At 52.5% G+C, this 10,331-nt stretch overlaps 1 protein-coding gene across 1 annotated transcript; it reads left to right on the top strand.

Annotated features, from left to right (window-relative positions):
• The first annotated feature begins 8 nt into the window (after positions 1 to 8).
• DOT1L (DOT1-like histone H3K79 methyltransferase) lies at positions 9 to 4,617 on the top strand. The gene is made up of 2 exons (XM_008946125.1): positions 9 to 537; positions 4,404 to 4,617. The coding sequence occupies exons 1-2, from the start codon at positions 93 to 95 to the stop codon at positions 4,409 to 4,411; spliced, it is 453 nt and encodes a 150-aa protein (XP_008944373.1). The 5' UTR covers positions 9 to 92; the 3' UTR covers positions 4,412 to 4,617.
• The last annotated feature ends 5,714 nt before the right edge of the window (positions 4,618 to 10,331 follow it).

The following is a 10,331-nucleotide window of genomic DNA, read 5'->3' as shown; positions in this document are numbered from 1 at the left end:
AGACGAACCCCTTCCTCAACAAGAGGCAGCTGGAGGGGCTCGGCGCCACCAAAGGAGAGGACTCGAATCGGCCAGGGGTGAAAGGCAAAGAGATGGGCGAGATGAGCGTCCGTGCCGGGGGACCCTCGGAGAAAAACTCTTTGCAGCATAACGGAAAGGTTGGCAAAGGAAGGGACCGAGATGTGGAGTTTAAAAACGGCCACAACCTTTTCATTTCTGCTGCTGTTTCGTCTGGTGGCCTTCTGAACGGCAAAAGCCTTTCTACTGCTGTTTCTTCAGCAGGCAACCCCGCATCTTCTGTGCAGACACACCATCCTTTCCTAAACACTTTGACCACTGGATCGCAGTTCCCCCTCGGCCCCATGGCCTTGCAAGCAAACCTCAACTCGGTGACAAATTCCTCAGTATTGCAGTCCTTATTTAATTCAATGCCAGCTGCTGCCAGTCTGGTCCACGTGTCATCAGCTGCAACCAGACTGACTAATTCTCACACTATGGGGAACTTCTCTCCTGGGGTTACAGGTGGAACAGTTGGAGGTAGGCAGAACTCTTTCTCTGGTATAAGACAGGGCCTAAAGGAAAGTCTGACACTGCCTCTCCAGGGGTGAAACTCTTTCATTTCTGCAGGATGTGAAGCAGATCTGTCCCACATAACCAGTCTCCTCTATCTCTCGGAAATGCTAGAATGAGTTCAGTTCCCCACAGTGAAATCTCATGAGCTTTGTCTACTAGATGAGCTTGTTGTACCACCTTAATGAAAGAATACACCCAGACTTTGTGATTTCATAATGTATGCTTGTTCAGATGTTGCTGTGTTGGAACCAACTTGGGTCCTCCTGCAGGTAAAAGAGTTAACTTGTCCTGGTACCCAGCTAAGGAGCTCTTAACTTGTCAACTTGAGTAAAGGTTGAGATTAGGCCTTGAACGGATTTAGCGTGATCCAGGAGGAGCAAAAAAACATCAGTGCCTCTTCAGAGGAGATGGTGTGGGGGATTGCCTAGCATTCTGGCTCTTGAGTGGACACGAAGAGCATTCCTTTGCCAGGAAGGGCAATGCCATATGCACCTTGCGCTTCTGGGATTCTGCACAGGCTTGGCTTCTGTGGCCCAAACTGGAGACAAGCTGGCAGGCCTAGAAGATAGTCTGAACCTGCCGTTTCTAAGTGTCCAAGGCAGTTTTTCTTACCTGTCCATAATCATTCAGGCACCATGTCGGGAAATCCTAACTCTCACATCTCTCAGCACGTAGATTTGCTGGAAATACGGTCTCCCCTCTGCTGCCCTGTAAGTGGGGAAGCAGGAGGGTGGGGAGGGAAGAGCAGCAGTTTGAGTCTTCAGATAAACAACTCTAGAGACCACGTAATCTCATCAAAAGTCTACCCGTGTGGTGTAGAACTGACAGTTCTTGGGTCTGACCATTTTTCCTCGTGGCATTTAGAGGTTGGCAGTAGGAAAGGTAAGTGAAATCTTTTGTACCTCCTGGCCTGCACCATTATCTCTCATTGCTTGCTGCCTCCTCATGCTGCATATTTTTGTATGGGGCTGTAACTATTATAATTTTGCTTTTTTTCTTTTTATTTTTTTTTCTTTTTTGTTTGGTTTCTCTTGTCACTTGAGACTGTACAAAGCCCATCTGTTGAAGCTGAGTTTTTCTCTCCTGTTTGCAGGTATTTTTAACCATGCGGTGCCTTCTGCCTCCTCTCCTCATCAATTTGGAGCCAGTTTCAGCAGCAGTGCTGTCTCTAGCAGCACCGTGCTAAGCTTAAACCCTCTGCAGGCTGTTGCCAGCACCTCATCCTCATCCTTCCCACCCCCTTCCTCTAATTTAGTAACATCTAGTGAGACTAGATCTGCTCAGCACCTCAACAGAGCGCCAGTGCAATCCGTTTTCCATCCCCCTGCTCCCCCTCCTAACGTCTCCTTGCCCCCACCTCCCCCATTGCTCGCGTCTAACTCCGAGCCCGCCCTCCTGCAGAACCTCCCCTCCATCCCCCCCTCTTCTGCTGCTTCTGTCCCACCCGCTAACGCTTCTTTGTCTATTAAACTAGCTTCTCTCCAGCACAAAACCTCCCGCCCCTCCTTTACAGTCCATCACCCGCCGCTGCCCCGCGTGGCGCTGGCACAGCCCGACGCCGCTGGCACGGCCGCCATGTGGGTCACGCTGGGCATGCAGCCTCCTTACGCTTCGCACCTTTCTGGGGTTAAGCCACGATAAAGAGCTTGCTTAGCTAACGGTTCTTATTTTGTAAGGTAAGGCTAGAGACAAAACAAGAGGAGTTTTGTGCCAGATGCTGAATGACGCTTCTTCCTTTCCAGAGCTAGGGTGGGGATGGGCTCCCTGAAATGGAGGAGCCCCCTAAAATGGGGGAAGCAAAGAATCGGGGGGCAGAGGGTGGAGAGTCTTGGTGCTCTCTGTTCTGGGAGTCAGGATTTCTCGACAAGGAGTGCTCGCAGGGGGACCTCTGGTCTGGCTCGTCTGACATAAGGATTATGTTCAGGTTGAGATCGCTTCACCAAAACGTTGATTTTTGAGGATCAGTAATCAAGAGGAAATGTCTATTTTTAAGTATGGTTTTTTAGAGTTATTGGAAGTGACTGTTGTCTACTTTGATATCCCCCTCCCCTCTCCTTGCCCTCTGACACAGACTGTTGCATCTCCACGAGTCCATGTTTGCATAGCGTTAGGGAGCGTGCTGCTGCTGCCTCCTGACTGTGTGTGGCAATGTGGGGATCTTCTCTTGGCTCTCAACAGCAGCTGCTCTAAAGAATCAAAAAATTAAAAATCTCTAGGTGACAAGCTGCAGCTTTGCCTTGGAGAGCAAACGCACTGCTCTGGCATTGCACTTCACGTGCCCTCTGCATCAGCAGAACACAAGCACAGGTAGCAGAGAGGGGCTGTAAGTGATCCCTGTGCTGCAGCCCTGTCAGACTGCCTGCTAGGGCCAACAGGAACAGACCCCCCACCCACTGCTGTATTTATGCTCACGGGGCAGTCCTTGGCTCCCTGGGTAGACTGTGAATGAGGACTGAGGGAATCCCCAGGGTTAACTGTGGTCTGTACTCCACAAAGGCCACAGAAGAGGGGAGAGTTTCTGGAGGCTGCATTTTTACTGAAGCAGGTATTTATAAATGTCTTCAGAGCAACTCCAGAATAACGTGTACCCCACAGAGCTGGGGATGAAAATACTCTGTGGCATCCTGCTGTAACAACCTGTGCTCTCCAAGTTCACTCGGTCTGTCAGGCCCCAGAGCTTGCTCCCTGCTTTTCCTGGAGGTCTGTGATGTTGTTGCTGTTCACTGATACCAAAGCTGCATACAGTATGTGGTTGAATTCTCTTTGCCGCTTATAAAACGTGTGACTCAATTACAATATACCTGAGAGATTCTTTCGACTGTGCATTGTGTATAGTGTCTTCATCATCCCACTGCTCCACAGACACAAACAAATCCTTGTTAGGCTTTTGTGGGGCACGTAAGTATTGTCTCTGTCCTCGTGTGCAAGCAAGCGAGGCCGAGGCCGAGTGTGAGCTGTGGTCCCTGGGTGCCAGCAGAGACCAGCAGCCTGACGAGGGCCCAGGATGGGCTTGAAAGACCTGAATAGAAACAAGATGTGGGAGAAGGGGTGAGGAGGGTCAGGCTGGGGTTTTGTGCAATGAGCAACTCGAGAGCAGTGTGAAAGCTGCTGCTGAAGCAGCTCCTGGAACCCAGTTCACATTGAGCTAGGCTCTGTACCATCAGATGCGATGGTTCCTGTCACAAAAAGGTTCTGAGCAAAATAAGCAAAGGACCAAAGTGATGTATGGAGAAAAGTAGCTGGGTGACAAAGCTGGATTGTGGAGTGAAGGAGCAGAGGTCGTGCTACCAGGAGATGGTGCATGACAGACCGACCGTAGCGCTGGTCCTGCTCCGTGTGACTCTGGAACGTAGGTCACTGGAGCAGTTTCCTTGACTTTGGTGTGAAGACGTGTGCTCAGTCCTTGAGGAACCCAGGCTGGCATCTGGAATTGAGGGCTGAAACTAACAGCTTTGCTTCTCAGTGGTTCTCCCCCAGGGGAACAAAAATTCAAAGCAGGTTAGTGCGTGCTAGAAAAAGGCACAGTGCTGGGTGGGGAGTGCTCTGCTCCCACCACCTCTGGAGGTCAGTGACAGGAGGACAGTGTGGTCCTGTTGAACACAGGAGTTCAATGTGGTCACACCATAGGAAGCTTTAAAAACCTCAGTGGCCGGGAGGAGCCGCGCGTTGCTCTCGGAGCATCGTGTCCAATTGAGACTGGGTCAAGAGATGCTCCTTCTTTGCTGGCTAACGAGGGCTTGGAGCAATGTAGAAATGACTGACACGTCTAACACGTGGTAGATTTTTGTCTTTTATTTAGATGAGTCTCTTCCTCTCCTCCTGTTGTGCAGGTAACTAGGATTTCTACCTCAACCCAATGTGACCTATGCAAGGACAACGTGGACCAACTTCACTCGGCTTCCACTGAAAGGTGCTCACCTGGCCTGTGCAGGGGTTTCTACTCTCTTACTACTGGACAAAATAAAAACACACAAAGACCTAAACAACAGAGAAAATATTTACTGTGAATCTGAGTAAAAAAGGAAAAAAAAAAAAGAAAAAAAAAAAGGCAAAAGAAATGCTTAAAGCTCCAGTTTGTATTGTTGATAGTTTAGATAAAGTATTTATCTTTTTTTAAAGTGAAACCAATTTTGACTTATTTTATTCCACCTAGAATCATAAATGCAACTTATTATTAAATTCTCTGACTAATAAAGGACTGGCACACCAGCAGAGATGTAAAGAGCCTCCTCTCGGTGCTATTTCATCCGTCAGAACTGTGCCTCTAGTTTGAATCCTTGGTGCTGAACTTGGAGGGTTGACCAACGCCAGACCCAGTTCTCAGAAAGCTCTGCAGTTGGTTTATTCGACTGACTCTGTTCATATACCAAAATCTGCTTGGTTTGCAGCAGGGTGAGCTGCAGAGAAGGGCCATCTTCGCTCTCCTGTGGGGTTTTAATTGGATCTGAGCCAGGCACTCTGTTAACTGGGTGGTTTTCAGTGGTGTTTGTTACAAAGCAGAGCTTGGTCCTCCCGTCTGGAGCGGCAGCTGGAGCTCCTGGGGTGGCCCAGGCCAGCTCAGCCAGCGCAGGCACAGTTAGAGCAGGAGAAATTCAACTCCTGCCCTACTCAAACTACTTCACTGGGCCGTTTGCGGCTGCCGGTGGCACTGGAGTCACTGTGAATTTTGGTAGCTAGTCTGGTAACTCGTTTTGGGACGTCGTTGGCGTATGAGCAGGGTGTGGAATCACTGGCATCGGTCAGGCTCGTTGTACCAGCCTTGGGAAGACTGAACGTAGTGCTTCTGTACTGGTGCAGGGAGCAGATTCTCTCAGCCTGTTGGTTTTGTTCCAAGTACAACGTATTTTGTCCGTAGGGTTTTGATACTTGATTCAGAAATGGCTCAGCCGTGTACACTGATCGACAAAGTGCATTCTGCTTTTCTATTTCTTGGGGTTTCAGTGGGTCTAAATGGTAGTTCACAAAAACACCACAATCTAGCTTACCGTGCTGCCACCCCCTCCCAGTGGTGCAGTGAGTTGTGTTGTGACTTGGTGTCCTGTGTACAGACAGCGCCGCCCCGAGCAGCGGCCGCCTTATGTAGAGATGTGATGGAAGAGGAGAAATCCCATATGCTTTATTTCATTTATTTTTAGATTGTACAATGCACAGTGGACTTGTAAAAAAAAATTATTTATTGGAGTGCACGAAGCGAGGAGGAGGAGGAGGAGGAGGAGGATCCGTTCAGTAGGAATCACTCTGGTCTGTAGTTCAGACTGGACCAAGCACCAATAAAGGAAACTACAGTAGAAGGGGAATTGCAACAGCAAAAAATGACTAGAAGAAAAACACATTTAGGCTTTGGGAAACACCTTCCTGCTAGCACTGGTGCTGTGAGGGCAGCCCTGGGTGTTCTGTGTCGGAGGCACTCGCTGCCCTTAAACCCTTCCTAGGTCCCCCTAAGGAGTCTCCCACCTCCAGCAATGAGGCATCCCACCCACCTTGGACTGAGCCCTGCCTGAGCAGCCCTGGCCAGGCAGCCCCTGGTCACAAAAAGCTGGGCTGAACCCATCAGCAACGTGACTCTTGCCTCTGTGTGTGAGAGCTCTGCCCTCCCGTGCTCTCTCCTGCTGCCTGGGCCTGGAGGGGTGGCTGTGGGAGCCGTTGGGTGGGGGCAAGGGGCTGTAGCAGCTCCTGCCCTCTACCAGGTTCAGTTAGACCCTTTCCTTGGCAATCTTAGTAGAGATTAAGGATGGAAGTGCAGTTATTTTGTTGATTCCTAAGTGTGTCTTCCATAGGCAGCCTTTGTGAGCAGAAACTGTTGATCTGACTTTGCCGTCGAATTCATTGGGGGAAGGGATTGATAGAAATCAGTCTGGAAATTTGGGATGTTCTGGAGCTGTTTTCTGCTTTGCGTGTGGGAGAGGACTTGACAGCGGTGTGCCCTGCTGAGTTACTGACTGAGATTAAAACCTGGAGGAGGACAAAAATGCTCAGAGGGCAGTAGCTGAGAAACATCCAGTAGCTTCTAGTGGAAGCTGTACACAGTGTATGTCCTGGAATCCAGGAAGACAATGTAACCCAGATGTTTTGCAGCTGGGAGTTGGGCAGCTCCAGCTTCTTCCAGATCTTTGGGTGACTGAAAGCTGCAGAGCAGCCTTAGCATCCTTCCCAGCAAAGGGCAGAGGGCTCAGGTCTTTGAAGGGTTTCCATTGGCCAGCGGTGCCCGAGCAGTTGCTGGAGCAGCAGCAGCCTTAAATCCATCTGCAATTTGTGTTGCTGATGAGAGAGATGAGGAGATGCAAGTAGAAGCTTTTCATCACTCTGCTTTTATCAGATCCTTTTCTGAAGAAGGACCAAGATACAGTGCTCGCTGGATCTCTCATGCCCCACTGCACCTCAAACCACAGAAGAAATCCAGCAAGAGAACTCGGCCACGATCGCTGCTCCCGTCTGGGGAGGGTTCACTGGACACTGCAGAGATGCCTCTGGAGGAGGAACCACCTCGCAGAGCCCTGAGGAGCTGCTGGGCTTTCCAGGCCCTGCTGGAGGCCCGTGTTGCCCCACTGGCTCCCAGCACTCCTTGGCTGAAGAGGAGGCCATGTCCTTGTGGGAGTGACTTGATGTCCGTGGGTTCAGAGTGTTTCAGGAACTGGTGTCTGGGGAGCAAGACAGAACTGTCAGAAATGGGTCAGTGGTGACCTGGCAGCGTTGGGTTGACGGTTGGACTCGATGATCTTAAAGGTCTTTTCCAACCTGAGTGATTCTGTGATTCTCTGACCCTTCAGAGCACAGGCCATGGACAAGGAGCTTGTCTTCTGCTCTGCAGTGGTGGTGTGGAGGAGCGAGCCCGCGGTGTCGGCCGTGGAGCTGGAGCTTTGCTGCTTGGCTGGTGTCTGTGGCAGGCCCTGCTGGGGGGCAGCACGAGACCCCTCCCCTGGCTCAGCACCTGTGTGCTGTCAGGATGCTGCCCCACGGCTTGGAGTCTGCGACTCTCCAGCTGTCATCCAGGAAGGCCAGAGGAGACCAGATGTGTAGCTGGGATGCACTTGAAAGGGATGTGGTCTGCTGGCCAGCCTGCTGAGCAGCTGCTTCAGCCTCCTGGGGTCTGCTGGGACCAGGCTTTCATCTACCTCCACGTCACCTCAGCGCTGTCGTTCCCAGCGACCCGGGGGCTCCATCCTGCAGCCCGGAGCTGCTCTGGGCTCCCCAGTGTCTTCCCCCCCTGCCTGGCACCCTTGGCACCATCACCTCCTGCTGTGTTGTGGAACTGCAACACGTTTGCTTGGGCATCAGCTCTCACCTAAATCTTCATCCTCATCCCCACTGAGATGTCCTTCCAGGAAGGTTCCTGATAACCCAGGAGCAGCGTGAGATGCGAGTGCAGATTTTGGACTGATGTCTTAGGATTGTGTTGGCTGGGAGATGGTCCCTAAAGAGTTGTTGTCTTTCCCACTCCCTGATCTTCTATCACTTTTCTAGAATCTTGGGCAAGTTCAACTTGTTTCTCCTCTGCCTGCAAGCTGGGGAGACCTCACCTTGCTGGAAGGCTGCTGAAGGAATAGCTTGGAGATGTTAGGATCTGATCCATATGGCTTCAAAAATAAGACCCTGGTGACCCTGCTGTAGGGGAGTACGGTGCCAGAGGTCTGAAACCTGTTTTCAATAATTGGAGATACTTGTGAGAAATGGAAGCCAAACAGTCCCAAAGAGGAATTCATTCCTTCTGCGTGACCACATCCTGCCGGGCCGGGTGGCTGCGTGGCTGTCACACGTGTTCCTTCTCCTCCGCGCCGCCGCTGCCAGCGAGGGACTCGTCAGGAAGCAAGAACACATCTTGTAGCACATATGTTGCCAGAAAAAAATGGAACTTCCTGAGCGTTGTGCTGAGCAAAAGCTGCACCCCGCTGCTAAATGTCAGCCTTGAGGAGCACGCCTTGCTCTCTTCCTTTTTTGGTGATTTGCTACCTCTGGCTCGCGCTTGCCGGGCCGAGTCCACCGAGACCCACCGTGCTCGGAGCTGGGAGGGCTCCAAAGGGCTGAGCCCAGGTCGCTCCTTGCTGCGGATTCGTCATTCAGCAACAATTCTCCATTAGCCAGGGGCGTGGGGGGCACCCAGCAGCCAGGTCACTGCTGCTCCTGGGGCAGAGGGAGGAAGCTGGAGGACAGAAGGTTGCTGGAGTGGAGCTGCTGTGCGGGGTGGCGGGGACATGGAGCTGTCCCTGCGCCACCTCTTGTCTCGGTGCCAACAGGGCTCGTTCCTGTGGGAAGGTGTGGGTTGGTCGGGATGTCCGTGACGATGGGAAGCACCTTCAGCTCGGCTCCAGCTGTGGGTGCAGTGGGAGAGGTGTGAAGGGGGAGCTGATTTTTGGGGAAGCTGTCTGCAGCAGGGAGTGCGGCACGTCCGAGGTGTACGTGGCATTTAGAGACAGCACCACCTCTGATGAATTTCTTCTGACAGCCAGAACTGGTGTCTCCCTGACCAGACAAACACAGAAATACTTCCTTGTGCTTCCATCTCGTTTCCTTCCTTCCTGCTGGCAGCAGCCACTTCATCTTTCAGCACCTGGTCTGTGCTCTGCTCTTGGCCAGGGTTTGGCTTGGCCCCGGGTGTGGGCTCTGCCCAAATTCCCAAATTCCCCCTGTGCCAGGTCTTGCTGGTGGTATGGACACATGGGGATGGTGAGCAGCCTGTAGGGTCTGGAGCTGTGATTGTGAAGGGATCAACTACTCAGTGGTTTTGTGAATGAAGAGCTTTCGGATCCCCAGGACTTGACATTCATCCTGACGCTCCCCAACTGCCACGCTCGGTTACTTCACCTCAAACTGCTGAGCAGCTTTTTTCTTTCTTTGGTCAAACTTAATGCCCGAGCGAGTAACTTCTTCCTTTGAAATCTGCTGAGCAGAGAGGTTTCAGGCTTGACAAGCTCCTCAGCTGCATAGGAATAACATTTCAAAATGGAGCCTTTGGTGCTGCTCGGCCACCACGGCTGGTCGGGGTTGGCCTGGAGCATGGTCAGGTCTGTGGCTGCCTGTAGGTTCCTGCTGTCACCCTGCCTGGGGACGAGAGTTTCCTTCTGACAGGCGCTGGTGACACTTCTCATCAACCTCCTTCTTTAGGGGTTGGACTTCGTGACCTTTAAAGCTTCTTTCCAACCCGAACTGTGGTTCTCTGCACAGACATCTGGCCTATGCTTTGCCTCAGGAGATGGACGGGAGGGTGGGAGCTGGGAGCTGGGTCCTGCGCCAGGTCGGGTGATGGGTTCTGCCCCATCCCAGCTCCCCTGCGGAGGAGGCCGTGTCTTCCCAGACTGCCAGGAGGTCGTGGACAGGCAGCTTGGGGTCGCCTCCGGGGCCCTGTGTGCTTTGATTCTTGCTAGGATTGTGTATTTAGAAAGCAGCATCTGCTTCCCCCCCTCCCCGGTTGTTTTTCCACCCAGGCAGAGGAGAGGCTGCGTGGCAGGGGAGAGCCCGGCGGGTGCAGAGCTGGTATCTGCAGCGGGGCAGACTCGGCCCTCGTTCAGGTGATTGGTTTTTGTGGGGCACGGAGTCACCGTGAGCACTTTGAGGGCCAGCACGTGCTTCCATCCCCTCCGAGCTCGTTCAGAGCCCCACCTCTTTGTGACTCCTGGGGATCCATCGGTGGCCCTGGCACGAGGGCTGGGGGCACCTGCGCCCTCCCAGCACTACTAGTGGGGACTGGCTGGCACAAGGTGCTCCCCAGGAGGGGCACGGGGGTGAGCAGCAGGCTGGCCCCGGGGGGGCGAGCACGGGGCCAC

The sequence above is a fragment of the Merops nubicus genome, unplaced genomic scaffold (assembly GCF_000691845.1).
Source record: "Merops nubicus isolate BGI_N331 unplaced genomic scaffold, ASM69184v1 scaffold27088, whole genome shotgun sequence".
Classification (NCBI taxonomy): Eukaryota; Metazoa; Chordata; class Aves; order Coraciiformes; family Meropidae; genus Merops; species Merops nubicus.
The sequence above is the reverse complement of the archived record's forward strand: the minus strand, read 5'-3'. Positions and strand labels throughout refer to the sequence as shown.

Coding starts and splice junctions, on each gene's coding strand:
- DOT1L (XM_008946125.1), top strand. CDS start 93: ATGGGCGAGATGAGCGTCCGTGCCGGGGGACCCTCGGAGAAAAACTCT.